The following is an 18,243-nucleotide window of genomic DNA, read 5'->3' as shown; positions in this document are numbered from 1 at the left end:
CATTTAGAACTAAGAAAATTAATACTAATGCACTGCTGGTAGTTGTTAACTGATCCAACCTATCTGGAGAGCTTGGAACTCAAATTTGGAACTCAAAATTGCTATAAAACTGTATACCCTTTGATCCAACATTACTACAACCAGGTCTGTATCTCAAAACGGTTATAAAAAAGGGGAAAGACCCACATGTATAAAAATAATTATACAGTTCTTTTCATGGTAGCAAAAACTTGGAAATATAGAGAATGACCATCAATTAGGAAAAAGATGAACAAGTTGTGGTATATGAATGCAATGGAATACTATTGTGCTATAAGAAACGATCAGTAGGCAGACTGATGAATTGATGTTGAGTGAAGTAAGCAAAACCAGGAGAACATTTGTATAAAATAACAGTAAGACTGTGTAATGATTAGCTATGCTAAACTTAGCTTTTCTCAGCAATACAATGATCCAAAACAATTCCAAAAGACTTGTGATGGAAAATAAATTCAGATCTAAAGAAAGAACTATGGTGCTTGAATGAAGATCAAAGCATACTATTTTCACTTTTTTTGGTTTTGTTTCTTCCTTCTTGTGGTTTTTCCCTTTTGTTCTGATTTTTCTTTCATGTCATGACTAATATGGAAATATGTTTAACATGATTATACACGTATAACCCATATCAGATTGCTTGCTTTTTTGAGGTAGAGGGAGAGAAGGAAAGGAAGAACAATTTGGAACTCAAAACTCACAAAAATGAATGCTGAAAACTATCTTTACATGTAATTGGAAAAAAAAATACTAAATGCAAAAAAAAAAAAAAAGCATTAAGGAAAACAAAATAGAAATAATTCTTTTTTATTTTAATTGATAGCTTTATGGAAAAGTTTTCAACTATATCAAAATATAACAATCTATATAGAGCAACTTTGAACAATGAAAAACATGGTATACAAAGCAATGAGTGAAACTCCAAAGCAAAGAATTCCATTGTTTCCATATACCTTTGGAATCTAACCATTAGAAGCATCCTCTTCCTCTAAGGGCTCATAGTATTTATATTAAAAGTTGTTCACTCCTACTCAAAACTTGTTCTCATGCTAGAATATGAAATATATTTATGTTAAGATCTAATTAGCACTACCCTTCCAAGGAATGTTTTAATAGTTCACAGGTAAAAAAGATTAATGTCTAATAGGAAAACTTCCAGAACCAACCTGAAATGTACAATCTGCATTTGTATTTAACTGGGAGATACAACTTATTTTCTCTGATTATAGGGAGTTATTTTAGTCACTTGCTCTGTTTATACTAAGGTCAATGCCAAAACTCAGAACAAAAATATAAAAGAAATCTACCAGCTTTGGCTTCTATTGCTAGCATGGGTAATTTATTACACAGAGAAATCCAGAAAAAATGCAAAAGCATGTATAAAATCTCATTTTAGCATTAGAGAAACTAACTGTACATTTGCACATGGCTAACAAGCACTTTGTAAATTTTTGGATTAGAAAGCTCTGCCACGAAAGGCAAAATGTGATCTAAATTAGTATTAGTGGGCCAAAATAACATGACATGAATAGGGAAAATACTACCAGAGTCTGGTGGTGTGAGTTTGGAGTCTATAATGAGCAAAAACCAAACATGTCTGCTGGTCCTACATTTAAGTTTGTGGAAACAATAAAAGCCAAAGAGGGAAGAATTCTGACATCCCAGACCAGTGTAACTGGTCACAGTGGCAAATAACATTGGGATCGTTGCCAAAACCTGACAAGCAAAAAGAGTCATGAGCTATATTATAACTCAATCAGGGGAGATTAGAGGAATCAAGCTGTCACTCAAAATTCAGTGAATTGAAAGCAATTATTATATGTACTTGCAGTGGAATTCAATTGCAAAGGAAGATTTCCATACCATGTCCAACACTACTGAATATATTGGTCCTTTTAACAAACTGTGTCCAACATCAAACTCTAAAGGGTTTTACCTACTCTTCTTAGGTATTTTAAGATTCTGATGATTGGCATAATGACCATAAACAAATTCTCTTTAAATGTCTAAGGTCTAATACCTACTTGCATGTGAAATTCTGGCACAAACCTCAGGTTCAGGTAAGCTTTCCCCATCAACACCCTAAATACTAGCATGATGGACTTCAACAGAAGCTGACAAACCAACACAATCAATGACAGGTTTATACTCATGACTACAATACACAAAGGGACAGGGAGTAGGGGGGTCCCAGTCCATGGGGGTTTACAAATCCTTTCCCTCTGTTGTTCCTTAGACACTCCATCAGGTTGGCAAGGTTGACTGGAGGCTGGGATATATCACATTCTTTAGCTAAGGAAGAAACAGTCTTTTCCTTCAGTAAAGGCTATTCTATTCCAGTTTCAGTGCTGTTCCTTCAAACTCGGGAAGTCCTTCTCCAGATCATCCACAAGAGCCTTATCAGCTTCATAAAGGACCTTAAGGAAGTCTTTTACCTACAGGCAAAGAAAACACAACATTACATAAGTTTTCCCTCTGTGAATTTATGTATCACCCAAGGGGCAATTCCATGCTCCATTAATATCAATATTATCATCTTAATATCAATAACTCCTAGTTCCTCTTTCCAAAGACAAGATAAATGGATTTTCCCCTTCCATTTAGTCCCATGACTCATGTACATGAGTCACTATGTGAGGCTCCTTACACTCACCACAGAACATTCCAGGGGAAGAAGATTCTTAAATGCACAGGAACACTTCTGCTTGTTTAGATGGTCTTCCTTAAGGGCCTGGAGGATAATTTCCTGGGGAAAAAAAAGTAAATATGTGAAAAAAAAGCCACAAAGCAGCAGAGAAAGCTATCCCAGAGAGCTTGATCTAGCCATCCTTGCTGTGGTTTTCCCTTTTCTCTTCCCTCAAGTGTTTCTTTGATGCCAGGAATAGCATTGATGACATTGCCAAAACCTTTCATGTGTCTTATGGGTATTCAATGTACCCTGATGTCTCTGGTAAAAAACTGAATGATCTGGGGGCAGAGATAAGGGTTTCAGCTTTTCTTCTCCCTGAAAGTTATAGCTTCAGAAAATATGGGAGAATAAGGAAAGTGCATCATCTAGATGGGATAGAAGAACAGGAGGTTTTTCTGGGCTACTGTTTGCAATACCAGAAGGATGGGCTCCTTGTAATGAACAATATGAACTTCACAATGGCTGGTAAGAAAAGAATTAGCAGGAATCGTAGTATTCTAATCAAGCTTTAAAGTTAAAACTGAGGAAAAGTAAGAAAGATATCCGGCTAAAACTAAAACATAGACATTATATGGAGGACAACATGAATGGCACAGAAAATGGGAAAATACTGGAGGGGAGGCTCAGTTACTTTTAAGGAAAATTAACAAGAGATCAGAAAACTACTCTGACTTGGATGCATAGTGTTAGGTAATAAAAATGAACACAAAATGTTAGACTATGGAAATTAATATGGTCATATAGATAGTAGGAAGGGATTTAAGAATAAGATGAGGGACATATATCAAAAAAGCTTATATGCATAGGAAATTTAATAAACTGAGGAATATTGATAAGGTAGGGAATATTTAGTAAAGATAAAAGGAAAAACAGAAGCAATCTTGTAAAAAAAATATGCTACAGATGATGTTCAGAGGTTAGAAATCATGCTTTCTTAATAAAACAACACAAAGTTGACACACAAGAAAGATACTGTAAAGAAAGACTTCAGTTACTCAGCCATGAACTAGAATTCTCATTCTACAAAAAGCAAAACATTCCACAAATCAATAAACTGCCTTGCTGACAATTTCAGCTCACAGAAAGTAAAGGAAACATGGAGGGAAATTGAGCAGGTAAACTTGATTCTGACAAATAAGGAAAATGGATAAATAAAGTAGTATTAGCAATAACTCTACAAGGAGATGATTCCATCCTCTTAGGCTTCATCAAAGGAAGCTCTATGCAACGTATTTCCCTGAGAGAAACAATGAGATGTGAGAGAAAGAGGGCTGGACTTTAGAGAAGAGTTCTGGCAATTAGCTATGTGTTCATGGGAACATCTTCTTGGAGTTTCAACTTTCATCATATATAAAATAGAAGGAAAACTGGCAAAGCCTACTTCATTGGGGTGCTGAGAAGAAAGTACTTATTACCTTTATTACCCTAGGTTTTAGAAAAACAAATAATTAATCAGTTAGAGGAAAGCATGTCCAAAAGAAGGTGAAGAGGATCATAAGGGTTTGGAAATCATATTTGATGACAACTCTGAAATGAATGTTTCTGAAAAAGAGAAGACAGATCAGGAAGAGCAGATGTCCTCAAATTTTTGAAAAGCTGTCACACTCTTCAGATGCGAAGAGAGAACTGATTTAGTCCAGGTAGTTTCAAGGGGCAGACCAAAGACCAAAAGATGGAAGTTAGCAGAAGGCAGATTTGAGAACAATGTAGATGACTGTCTAACATTGCTTTAGTTGTTCCAACTGAGAATGGGTTTGTTAGGTAGAGAGCCCCCAAATTCACTAGAATTTGCATCTCTGAGGAGATAGCATAGGAAATTCTATAGTAAATAAACCTGGACCCATCAGTGGAAAACTTTTTTTTTTGGGGGGGGGGGGTGAGGGGGAAGAAGGCAGATGATCCATGATTTCGTAGATACAAGGAAATCCCAAGTGTGAAGACTAGCTCTATACATGAGAGCCACATCAGAGAGAGGCCTGGAGCAGAGAAGAAGGGATTAGTGCCTATGGTCGTGTAACTAACAGATGTCAGATGCAGGACTGAAATCCAAGCCTTCTTTCAAGGGCTCATGGTGGCCTTCCAACCTCTCAATACCATTGCTTGCTTCTCAATGGAACCTAAGTTCATATTTTCAAATAAAGATTCTGCTGCTACAGAGTCCAGTTCCCTATCCTGCTGCCCAGCCATGCCCCCTAAAATACATGCATTAAGCACCAACTCATTCCCTGGAGCCATCATCTGGACTTCTGAACATCTTCCCTCTCACTTCTCCTCCCCACCCTCTACAAAAGCTTAGGATAGCAATCCTCCCAGGAACCATGCCTGGCCCTTCCTTACCTGAAGGGTCAACATAAAAAGGATCTTTTAGTACCTTTGTCAAGTCCTGAAAAATATTAGAAAGTAATTCACATGAAACATCCTTCAAGTCTTTCAAGTCGAAGTCCTCCTCAGTTATAGCAGACTTTTCAGTTTCTTCGGTATTGGAATCTTCTAAATTTATTGATCTTTTCTGACAGTCCTCCATGTTCTGCAAGACTCGAATCAAGGTGCCAATTAGAGGCAGATCTATTGTACAACCAATAAATGAAGAAATAGAAAGTCAGAAATATACAGATTTTTAAAAAATCTAATCAACTCAAATATAACTATTGTGTTCTATAAATGCCTATTGTCAATTCTAAATCAAGAGATTAAGCATGACAAGAGAAGAATGAAGGCTTTACATTCAAAATATGAAAAAATCAAAAGGCTCTCCTTTATGAATTCTACATCCCAGCCTGATCTTGTCCTACACTGTCCAATATCTCTGCATTAATTTGAGCAGTTGTTGCTAGTAGACACCTAACATTTTTAATACTAACAGATGTGTAGGATCTCCCTGATGTTGGATATCCCTCCTAAGGTAATGAATGCAACCCATACAAGTCATTCCATCCCCTGTGCCTCTACCCACCTCTTTCTATAAATTCCCTACAAAGGCCTAAGTAACATGCAGGAGTCCTTTCCTCCAAATCTCTTGAAATTGCATGGCTCCCTACTGAGCACATGACCTGCTCATGGGCATTTCACTTTCATAGCAGGACTGGCCCACCTCCCTCCAGTCATATATCCCTCTGATGATGTCTTTTTCACTATTTCTCTAGCACTATTCTTCAATGGTCATTTATCTTCTGCCCTCTACTTTCAGGCACCCTGACAATGAAGTATTTGTACATAAATGTTTGTATACTGTCTCCCCTAATAGAATGTGAATCCTTTAAAGAAAGGGATCATCTTCTGCCTCTTTTCCCAAAGCTTAGCAGAGTTAATAAATACTAGATGACTGACTGATTGGTCATACAACTGATTTTAACATTACCTATCACTACTCTATCTCCTAAGATTGAGAACTGTCAAGTCACATTTTTACACATTCAATTGCTCCCTCGGCCTTTCTACTTCTAGTTGGTACAACTTGTCAAAGCTTCATCCTCAGATACCATCATCTTCCTTCCTTCATGCCCACTCACATGCTGCTGAATACCAACTGAATTATATATAACTGCCAGACTGTCAAATAGGTACGTTAGCAGGTTATTATTTAATCTTTATTGAGCCTTCTTTGCTGTAGGTCAATCTTTTTGTGCTTCTCCTATTTACTCCCTATCCAACTCTCCACTGCAGCTATTCAAAAATTTCTCTTTCTCTCAGCCTCCAACTCTACCTTCAAAAAAATGCCATTATTCACTGAGAACTCTTCCTTTTCCTCTACTCTATATACCAAACCATCTCTTCATCAAACCCTCTTTTCTCCTTCTCAGTCTCTGAAAAACAGCTGAACCCCTCTGGTCTGGAGAAGACCAAAGTCCTCTCCATTTGTGCTCTTGATTGCAGCCACTCCAACAGCCTGTCCCTTTAATGGCTACCCCCTCTTTCTACTGTCCTCTATTTTTCTTAATCCACTGACTCCTTCCCCAACTCTTCCAAGCATACCCAGTCTCTTCCATCCTTAAAAAATATTCTGATTCTACCTTCTCTTCAAGTTCTTTTCACTGTTAATTTCTTACAGATGGGCACTACTCCTACATCCTCCCCTTCCACTCAATTCTTTGCAATTTCGCTGCTGACTCTTAACACTTAACAGCAACTGTCCAATAATTTCTTACTAACTAGGCCCAATGAACTTTTCTCAGTCTTCATTATACTTTACCTTTGTGCAGCTCTAAAAACTATCAACATTCCCTCTATGCCCTCCCCACTTCCAAACGTCCCTATTTCTGATCATTCTTTCAGTGTTTTTGGTCCAAAGTTTCAACATTATCCTCAACATTTTACTTACCTTCAGCCCAGATAACCAATTAGTTGTTCAAACTTACTGTTTTTCCTCCCATAATATCTCCAGTATGTCATCCTCTCAGCAGCCACTGTAGTTCAGATCTCAATTGCCTCCATCTACATGAGTGCCAACAGCCTCCTGCTTAGTCTTTGCCTCAAGTTTTAGGCCCCTCTCTCATCCTAAACACAGGTCCCAAAGTAATTTTCCTTAACCATAAATTTAATCACACTCAATCTGAGTTCAATACTGCAATGGACAGTTGCTATCCAAGAAAACCATTTAATCTCTCTCAGCCTTAGTTTCCTCATCTGTAAAATGGGGATAACAATTCCTATTACCTAGGGTTATCAGTCAATAAGCACTTATAAAGTATCTACCATGCTCCCAGGCATATGCAAAAAAAGGCAAAAAAGAAATCCTTATTCTTAAGTAGCTCATAGTCCAATGGGAGACACATACAACATGCAGACAACTATGCACAGCCAAGGAAAAGAATAAAATGGAAATAATCTCGGAGGGATTCATTCAGGAAGAGCAGAAGTTTCTTGTAGAAAGAAGGACTTTAGCTAGAATTTGAAAAAAGTCAGGGGAGGCAGGAAGCAGAAGAGGGAGAGAGCATTCTGTGGATGGGGGACAGTCAGGAAAAATGAATTGAATTAAGAGATAGAAAGTCTTGAGAAAACAACAACAAAAACTATCACAGAAATATAAGGAATGAGGTATAAAAAGGCTGGAAAGGTAGGAGAGAGCCAGAATGTAAAGATCTTTGAATGGTCAAGGATTTTTATATGTGATTCTAGAGGTGTCACTGGAGTTTAGTGAATAGACTGGGTAGGGGTAGAGGAATGATATGGTATTCATTATGGAAATCACTGCTACATTGATAGGATGGCCACTATAAAGAATATTCCTTGTAATAAAATATTTGATAAAAAGATCAGTAAAAATCCTTTTAAAGCAGACTATTTGCTAATTCACCATACAGCATAAGAAATTAAAATGGTATTTGCTAAAATTGAATTCTGCCTATCCTTTGTGCAAATTTCAGTTACCAGAGATTCAATCTTGTCTCTATTGTTTCTACTAAGGTTATTCCTAGCTTGATAAGTTTTGTGGGTCATACATAGAGTGTGCACAATTATTTTTAAAATTACCATTGTTAAAAAGACGATCATCATGTTATGGAATATTATTGTCCTATAAGAAATGATGAGCAGGTTGATTTCAGAAAAGCCTGGAAAGATACATTAACTGATACTAAATGAAGTGAGTAAAACCAAAAGAACATTGTACATATCAACAAGATTATGTGATGATCAACTATGATGGACTTGGCTGTTTTCAACAATGAAGTAATTCGGGCCAGTTCCAACAGACTTGTGATAGAGCCACCTGCATCTAGAGAGTACTATGGAGGCTGAATATAGATCAAAGTATAGTATTTTCACCTTATTTTGATTGTCATAGTTCGCTTTTTTTCTCTCTCTCATGACTTTTCCCTCTTTTGATCTAATTTTTCTTGCACAGCATGACAAATATGAAAATATGTCCAGAAGAATTGGACATATTTTGGAGCACAAGGTTTTGCAAAGGTGAATGTTGGGAACTATCTTTGCATGTATTTGGAAAAATAAAAAACTATTAAAAATGAAGAAGAGAGTCATCAATTTGTACAATTGGTAAAAAATAATACTTGCCATTTTCTATCTTTATAAATTCCTGTTCAATCTGTGACACATACACAGCAGATAATACTGAGAAGATGGAGGCCAATACTGTTTTCTGTTCCTGAAGTATGATTGGTGGATCATCAGGCTGACAAAAGTCATGGCAGGCCACATCACAAAGAAAATTCCAAATATTTCTTCCAGTATCAGGAGGCTGAACTTAATTAAAGAAAGCACTGATTCAAAAAGGGAAAATAATGAAATGACTAATATGAATTATCATCATTCTCATATTTCTCTGCCAAACACTTACCAATTACCTGAATTCCACCATCCACAGTAGTAAGTAGTTGTAAGATGTGCATATAAACCTCCAGTCCTTCTGGGTTATCAAAACTGCATGCAAATAACAAAAACACAAACTCCATGACTTTCTGGCCCAAAGAAAGGTAAACCTAGAAAACAACCCCAGACCGTTTCAAACCTTCCTACAAGAAACTCCACAAAGAGACTTTGGATGTTCTACTTTACTCAAACCAACAGGATTTCATCCCATCATCCCCTGAAAGACTGTTTTCTAGAGTCTGTCATCATGGCCTGTGACCCAATGTCTAGATTCAGACCAACTGTCTCTTTTTAGATCTCTATCCAACAAGGAAAAAGAACCTTTTAGAGAGACTAACCAAGGTGACAACTCAACAAACCTTTATGAAGTACCTTTTACTTGCAAAGCATGCTAGGTGCTAGAAACACAAAGTTGAAAAATGACTCAGCCCCTGCCCTCAAAGAGTTTACATTTGAGGAAGATACAACACAAAGTATTAGAGATTAATTTTATTTTTTTATTATTACTTTTAGCTGATTAGCTCTCACTTTAGAGGTAGTATGTAAAATGAGTCTTGATGAACAACAATTTCAAAAGGAAGAGAGGAGTAGGGAATATGTTCTAGACACAGAGGTTGGCCTGTACTAATAAATAGGGGCAGGACAGCATTGGGAACAGCTAATGGTCCCTATAGTTAGAATAAGTAAAGGGAAATAGAGTTAATCAAGTCAAAAGGAGTTAAGAAATGTGTAATTTGTTCAATGGGTATTAAAGAATGACAGAGTTTTTTGGAAGGAGAGTGACCTGAAAATTAGTTCTAAACATAAGCAAAAGTATTTTGGCTGCTATGTGATGGGTGAATCAGAGGAAGATAAATAAGGTTACCATAATGGTTCAGCTGAGAAGAGATGAAGACCTAGAACTATGATGGTAGTCAAGTAAGAAGAGGAGATGGAAGTTAGCTCTACTGTACAAGCAGAATCAATACAATTAACTAATGGGGGAGGGGAAAAGAGTCAAAGAGGAAGTTAAATCCTAGTTTTGAATCCTAGAGGACTTAGAAGACAGTGGTACAATCAGCCAAGGCCTCTTCTCCAGGGAGTAAAGACTTAGAGCCTCCACAATAGAGAGGTGGGCAGTGGTAGAGGCAGCACACTGTAGCACTGCCCTACACCCTGCCCTGTGGGAGGGGGTTTCAGAGCCTAGATCACCAAAGAGGACATAAGAGCCTACAGAATTTCCCCTCTGGGCCTCTGAGTTGCTGTTTGACCATGCACTGGTCAAAGGCCTCCCAACCCCTGCAGGTAAAGGAGGTTCCCAGGGCAGCCCAGGGTTACACGACAGCTCAGTGAAATCCTACCGGATTTGTTTGGCAGCTTCCAGTATGCAGGGGACAATCTTCAGTGAGGTTTGGTCTTCAGAATCCCCAGAGGACTGATTTGGGACTTGAGCAGCACTATTTCCAATCCACTCCATCATTAGCTTGTCATCTAAGTCAAAGAGCTTATCAACCACTTCACCCACTTTCACCAGCAAGTCAACTGCAAAGAAGAAAATATCCAAGAAACCAAAGAGAAAATTTTGAAAGTAACAAAGTTAATGAAAATCCTTAAAGAAATTCACCAGACAAAAAGTCAAACTCCTACACTGGCACCAATGTGTTGAGGGACTTTTCCTCTTTTGTGATTCTTTCTTTCTTAAGAGAGGGTTTCATCAGTGTCCTGAGCACAAACAGAATAATTCATCTTAAAGGAACTTTACAAGCAACATGGAACAAGAGGGCTAAGGAGCTAATCTCAGAATCAGGAAACTCTCAAGCCTTCTATACTAATGAAATCATCCATTTAATGGCTACCTCTACCTTGAGCTAAATGATTTTTTAAAATTACTTCTTGTGATCAAGGTACATTTTTCTCTGAACTTTATTTTAACGATTAAAGTTACCCTAAAAATCTGATTCTCCAAATAGCTTGGTTATCTACCATTTGTTGAGCTTGACATGATGAAACAAATGCTTTCATAGACAGCTGGATTTTCCCGTATCCTTTCAATCCAAATATTGGCAACTTGTGGCTGGGAAAGGCATGTTAGCAGTAACCTACATGAGATACATGAGCACAATGCTGAATTAAAATAAGGTGAATGCAACTCAAGTTTTCTCATGAAAAATAACCTCTACATTGTCTTGTAGATGAAATAACTGGCTAAATACAAAGAAAATGGCGCACCTGCTTATTTCCAACAGAGTAGGTGGATCCAAATCATACAAGCAGTGCAACAACGTACGTCTATAAGATAAAAGAAATCAATTCATATATTTTCTGTATATATTTTCTTTTCACTAAAACATCATTTGAGTAAAATATTTCATTTTAATTAATCTCCCAATCCCCCCTAATACTAGTGCCTTTCTTCTGTTTATTATCTCCAATTTGTATACACCTGCTTTGTATAAACTAGTTTGTGTGTTGTTTCTCTCATTTGACTGTGAGCTCCTCAAGAGCAGAAGCCATTTTGGGCATTTCTCTGTATTCCCAACACGTAGAAGAATACATGGCATACAATAACTGCTTAACAAATGCTTGATGACCAAATGATAGACATTTTCTGATTAGCAAAAATAAACTACTCAGTGGAAGGTCTGTTTCTGAAATTATAAATCTATTTTTTTTATTCTGAGAATTGAGAGAAAAGGATAATTATCATGAAACTCTAGAAAGAATGAAAGAATTTAAAACCTTCAAACTAGCTACATAAAAGACCAAGAAGAACCCATCCTGGGATACAAATTTGCTGGGCTAGGAGTCTAAAGCCCGTGACACATGTAGGGGTGTGTTTAGTTGGCTTGTTTTGCTTGGCTTCAAATAACACTGCAAGAGAAACTGATTTTGGCTCAAAATACGAAGAAGCTGCCTAACCACTGAGCTACCCAAAAGTGATAGGTTTTACTAAATACAAATCACATGAAAACAAAGTTAATGAAAACCTAATAATTACTATGAAATAAAACTTACCCAATATTTTTATCATTACTGATAGATACACATAATTCCTGGAAACAGGCCATATTGCCCAAAATTCCCACGCAAATCTCCTGCCAAACCAAACATAAGTAATTAAGCACAAAAATAAATGTTTAAAACACTGAAAAATAATTGTACAAAATCACTGTATGAAAAAAATGATTTTTTTATAGTTCAAAAGAGGTATTTTAATTAGTATTTACCAGCACTATTCTTTTCAACCTCATTGCTGATATATTCATATTAAACCATATTGCTGCTACTCTCTAAATCAGGGGTTCTCAAACTACAGCCCTCGGACCAGATACGGCCCACTGAGGACGTTTACATGGCCTGCCGGGTTATGGCAAATGGGTTGTGGGGTGGAGACAGAGTGTGAGCTTTTGTTTTTACTATAGTCCGGCCCTCCCACAGTCTGAGGCACAGTGAACTGGCCCCTATTTAAAAAGTTTGAGAACCACTGCTCTAAGTGATCTTATATATTATATACACAGATTCCTACCAGACAGAATTGGAAGAAAATGAATCCCCTCTAATGAGACCAGATTGATTATTTATCTTGGTCTTATCATGTGTCTCGTTCAATCAGAAGCTTAGACACAGAAAAAATAGAATTTCCTTTAACAGGGAAAATATTATTAAGTCTCACACCTGCAATAAAAAATTATCTGCACAAGTACAATAGGAGGGATTTAAATATAAAACATACTTGTTGTATAAAGTATACAAGTCAAGTATAAGGCACTTCTGTGAAAAAGAAGTTTTGCAGCAGATTTCAAACTCAAGATAAGCCAGCAGTGTGACATGATAGTCAAAAAGTCAATGCAATCTTAGGTTGCATTATGCGAAACACTGCCCAGAATGAAGGAACTAGTTATCCCAGTGTATTCTGCCCTGGTCAGACTATGACTGGACTGTTGTGTTTAGTTCTGGTTATTATAGTTTTTAAAAAATATTAATAAGCTGGAGAATATTATAAAAAAGTATATGTGAAAATTCCTAGATATCATGCCATATGAAGCTCAGGTAAAGGAGAGTCTGGAGAGTAATGATTCTCAACAAATATCTGAAGTTGTATGATGCAGAATAATTAGACTTGTTCTGGTTGGCCTGAAGGGACAGAACTAAGAGGAATAGAAGTTGAAAGGGAAGAGTTAGGCTCAGAGGAAAAACTTCCTAACAATGAGAAGGAAGTAGAGAACATCAAGGGGAATGGGATGGTCAAAAGTGCCAAATATTGTAGATAGGTGACTTACCTCTTATAATTGTTTCCAGGCAAAGTACAAAAGGGATCAATTACTGCATTAAAGACTTGCTTATATTTATGCACTTACCATTAGTCGAGGACACTTAGTCCTGGCCAAAACTCCCATGAATATGTCTGGGGCATTAAATTCATAGAGAAATAAAGCTACATCCTAAAAAGGCAAAATATTTAATGAGTCAAGATCATTCTCTAGACCTTTTAAGACCTCACTTTTAACAACTTATTTTTTTTAAATGTAGCTTATATTTTAGAAGTTATAGATAAAAGACAAAGAGTGAAGTCAGGAATAGTGAAAAGATATAAAAATAATATTGCAGAGTCTTTGTAATATTGTTCTCAAGACAATGAAACTATGCTATGAAACCAAAATCTATCATACTGGTGATTTATTTTCCTGTTTGATATAGAATGTTTCTATCTTTACTGTATTTGTGCCATCCAAAAAAAATTTCATTAAAGTATCACTACAATCAGATTTTCACAAGCTTTGGAATTAAGTTTTAGAAATACTCAACAAAAAGCATATTCTCAAGTATTAATTAAAAATATCACCAGAATAAAAATGTTCTTCGTGCATTTAAAAATATCGTAGCCTTCTCATTTCTACTCCTACATTGGCAGAGAACCAAACTATCTCTTAACTTCCTCATGAATTCATGGTAATTTTCACATTTCAAAGATGTTACAGACAGAAAACTAGATGTTTCCTTCTTCTTTCTCTCTCTTCTAGCCCTTCTCGCATCAGGACTGCCTCAACTTCTCTTAAACCTCTAATACTCAGTATAAAAAACATGAGAAAAAAAATAAACCATAACCTATATGAATATCGCTGTCTGCAAATGGATTAGTTCTCAGCAAATTTGTGGCCTCTTAGGATCTTCAAGAGATGTCAAGTTACATCTAGCCAATATTCATTGACAGCAACAGAGAGCTTCCTTCACTTCCAGAAAGAAAAGTGCATGATCTGAAGTTAGCAGTAGCCATTCCCCAGCACTTCTTGCAGAAGCGGCAGGGATAATTTAACAAGCTGGTCTCACTGCTGAGAAACAACACATGGGCACATCTATTCATTAGCAGTTTGGGGGAAAACCTTCCTTCCTAACAGGACCCTCTAAGCATACCTTATCCATTGACATATCCCACACCTTGCAAATTTCATTCTCCATTTCTTCATCCAGTTCTGTCAGTTGTTCCTCCACATTATTTGCCATAGATGTGTCCTTCTCAGAGTTAATAAGCTTCAAAAAGACAAAGAAAGAAAAGCGATAAGTAAATTTTAAATTTTCTAACACTTTTTTCTCAATTGTATTTTATTTTTCCAAATATATGTAAAGATTGTTTTTAGCATTTTTTTTTTAAGATTTTATGTTCCACTATGCCCAAAGGGCTACTGTGCATACCCTTTGATCCAACAGTGTTTCTACTGGACCTATATCCCAAAGAGAGCTTAAAAGAGGGAAAAGGACCCACGTGTGCAAAAATGTTTGTGGCAGCCCTTTTTGTAGTGGCCAGACACTGGAAACAGAGTGGAGGCCCATCAGTTGGAGAATGGCTGAATAAACTATGGTACATGAATGCTATGGAATATTATTGTTCTGTAAGAAATGACCAGCAGGATGATTTTGGAGACTTACATGAACAAATGCTAAATGAAATGAGCAGAACAAGATCATTGTACAAGGCAACAAGAAGATTATACGAAGATCAATTCTTAAGGATGTGGCTCTTTCCAACACTGAGGTGACTGAGGCCAGTTCTAATGATCTTGTGATAAAGAGAACCACCAGCACCCAGAGAGAGGATGTGAGAATTGTGTGGCTCAAAACAGCATTTTTGTTGTTCTTTGCTTGAACTTTATTTTCTTTCTCATTTTTTCTTTTTTATCTTTTTTTTTCTTGTATAGCACGATAATTGTAGAAATATGCATAGAAAATCTGAATATGTTTAACATATATGAATATACGTGTGTATGTGTGTATACTTGCTATCTAGGAGAGGGGTGAGGAGAAAATTTGGAACACAAGACTTTGCAAGGGTCAATGTTGAAAAATTATCCATGCGTGTTTTAAAAATAAAAAGCTTTAATAAAAAAAAAAAAGATTTTATGCTCCACATTTTTTCTTTCTCCCAGCCCAAGACAGCAAGCAATCTGATATATAGATTATACATGTATACAATACTTTTAAATCTATTCCCATATTCGTCATGATGTGCAAGAAAAAAATCAGACCAAAAGGGAAAAAATTTTGAAAAAGAAAAAGCAAACAAACAGTGAAAAATGCTACTCTTTGATCCCACTCAGTCTCTTGATGAAGATGCCATTTTTCCATCCCAAATCTGCTGGAATTCTGCTGAAAAGAGCCCAGTCCGCGGCTGACCATCGCACAATCTTGCTGTTGCGGAGTACAATGATCTCCTGGCCCTGCTCATTTCACTCAGCATCAGTTCCTGTCAGTCTCTCCAGGCCTCTCTGAGATCACCCTGCTGGTCATTTCTTACAGAGCAATAATATTCCATAACTCAGCCATTCTCCTACGACGGGCCTTCCCTCAGTGTCCAGTTTCTGGCCGCCACAAACATTCGTGCACACGTGGTTTCCCCCTCCCCTTGAAGATCTCTAGGATACGGGCCCAGTAGCGCCACTGCTGGGTCAAAGGGTGAGCAGTTTGACGCCTTTTGGGCAAAGCTTTACCCCGAGGTGAGAGGAGATGACGTTACTATAGAGGAGGGAGGGGGAGGGGCAGATGGATGGGGGAGGAGAGACGGGTGGTCCTGGAACAGATGTGAATGTGGGGATTCACACGGGCGTCGTGGCTGAGACAGGGCGGGGGAGGTGCGGATGGGGGGCAGGAGTCCAGCTTTGGGGCGTGGAAGGGGAAGGGAACTTCCGGGGGTTATCACGGGTGGGGAACAAGCTTGGGGGGAGGGGCGGTCAGGGAGGCGGGCGGTGGCCGCACCTGGATGAGGCTGCCGAGAACGCCGAAGAGCCAATGTCTGCTGTAAATCGTGGCCCCGATGGCGTCTCCTCCCGCGGCCTCGGCCTCGGCCTCGGCTTCGGCCTCAGCCTCCGAGCCTCTCCATGGAGGCGACGGGTTTCGGTCCATGGCGAGCAGCAGCAGGAACCCAGTTGGAGGAGAAGGAGCAGGCGCGGGAACCGGAGAGAGAGACAGCCTCGCGCTGCTGGCCACCAGGTCTCCCGCGGCAGCGCCCCCTGGTGGCCATACACCAGCAACAGAGGAGGAGGCTGGCTGAAGAAAGAGAGGCCCGTGAGGCGCGGGAGCCAAGGCCTCCTGCGACAGCGCCCCCTAGTGCCCACAAGGCAAGGCTGCAACTATATGGTCCCAAGCCAAATCAGATGCTATTCTACGTCGGAGTGCACAGGACTATTTCCTTTATAAGTGTATCCCTCCAGCGCCATCTCTTCTGTATACAATTGTTTCTACTGCGCCCTTGTCATGTCTTTCTTCCCTGTCCTGCTGTATCTAACTCCACATCCAGGATTGTGATATTAAAGCCTGACTCTGAGATAATGAGTTTATTATAACAAATATGCAAAAACAACTGACACATCCATGAAACCAAAGGTCTTTCTTTGAAATATAAGTGGTGGGGGCCGCCAGGTGGCGCAGTGGATAGAGCACCAGCCCTGGAGTCAGGAGGACCCGAGTTCAAATTTGGTCTCAGACACTTAACACTTCCTAGCTGTGTGACCCTGGGTGAGTCACCTAACCCCAGCCTGGGGGGCAAAAAATGTGTGGACTTGGGAAATGAAATGTTCTGTGTGAGGAACAGCAAGGAAGTTAGTGTAGCCAAATCACAGAATAGTCAGAGGGAGTAAAGTATCTCATTGGAAAAGCAACTAGATCCCCAAAAGGTAATTATAGAATTATTGGACTACTTAAAATTTTTAAGAATTTATCAAGGAAAACGTCACTTAAAATTGTACCTGATTGCTCTTCTTTTCCAGTCTAAAAGAGGTTTTACCCCATCAGCACAAGGGTGTATTTAGTTTCTTTTTGCTAAAATTGCTTCTAGTAGTTCTCCATCCTTTTCTCTTTATCTAGAAAGAAAAAGGCAATAATCATAGTCATAATCAAGGCTCCGTTAACACAGATTTTGATATTTTAGAGAAAAAAACATCATTACCAGGCTTGAAATCTTTCCAGTTGAAATGAAGGGAATAATAATTTATTTAGTACCTACAATGTGCCAGGAACTGAGCAAAATGTTTGTAATAAAGGGCAGGAAAGCTTTTCCCAAACCACTGGCCACCAGTAGAAATGGCAGGTCAGAATGATCTTTATAAAGGAGTGATTCCTTCCCCTCATGCAACTGTAATTTTCAAAATATAAATTATGTTGCCATCTTGGTTTTTCATTAATATTATACAATTTCTCGGGGCAGCTAGGGGGCGCAATGGATAGAGCACCAGCCCTGAAGTCAGGAGGACCCGAGTTCAAATCTGGTCTCAGACACTTAACACTTCCTAGCTGTGTGACCCTGGGCAAGTCACTTAACCTCAGCCTCAGAAAAAAAAAAAAAGAAAGAAAGAAAGAAAATATTATACCATTTCTGTCAAAAAGGACCCAGGATAACATCTGCCTTGAGACAATGCTTTCCTATTTCATGTTTTGAGTGACCTAATACCAAGTTGGGATTATACACACACACACACACACACACACACACACACACACACACACACACACACACTCACACACACACACAGTCTGACATACTTTGACCTCTTCTCCCTTATAGAAGTATTCCCATCCAAATAAAGGTCCTCCTTTTTTCATTATGTATATGTTTATACAAAGCAACACTATCAAAGGTGATGTGCTCTCCAAGCACACCAAACCCTCTCAATCATCATGGATTTACTTTCTTCCAACTCCTTTAATGCAGCTTCCCCCAACAAGTT

At 38.3% G+C, this 18,243-nt stretch overlaps 1 protein-coding gene across 2 annotated transcripts; it reads right to left on the bottom strand.

Moving 5' to 3' along the window:
• Positions 1 to 826: 826 nt before the first annotated feature.
• SAAL1 (serum amyloid A like 1) lies at positions 827 to 16,559 on the bottom strand. Of its 2 annotated transcripts, none has more exons than XM_074275356.1 (12): positions 16,277 to 16,559; positions 14,441 to 14,557; positions 13,387 to 13,470; positions 12,044 to 12,123; positions 11,258 to 11,317; positions 11,012 to 11,127; positions 10,390 to 10,570; positions 9,018 to 9,100; positions 8,735 to 8,923; positions 5,094 to 5,287; positions 2,687 to 2,779; positions 827 to 2,468 (listed from the first exon to the last, which is right to left on the bottom strand). In XM_074275356.1, exons 1-12 carry the CDS (start codon positions 16,421 to 16,423, stop codon positions 2,376 to 2,378), a joined length of 1,437 nt encoding a protein of 478 aa, XP_074131457.1. In that variant the 5' UTR covers positions 16,424 to 16,559; the 3' UTR covers positions 827 to 2,375. The 2 variants fall into 2 exon arrangements, with proteins under 2 accessions (XP_074131457.1, XP_074131458.1); XM_074275357.1 differs by having other exon boundaries at positions 14,465 to 14,557; positions 16,277 to 16,521.
• Positions 16,560 to 18,243: the final 1,684 nt, after the last annotated feature.

This window comes from Sminthopsis crassicaudata, chromosome 6 (genome assembly GCF_048593235.1).
Source record: "Sminthopsis crassicaudata isolate SCR6 chromosome 6, ASM4859323v1, whole genome shotgun sequence".
Lineage (NCBI taxonomy): Eukaryota > Metazoa > Chordata > Mammalia > Dasyuromorphia > Dasyuridae > Sminthopsis > Sminthopsis crassicaudata.
Note: the sequence above shows the minus strand (reverse complement) of the source record. Positions and strands in the feature narration are given on the sequence as shown.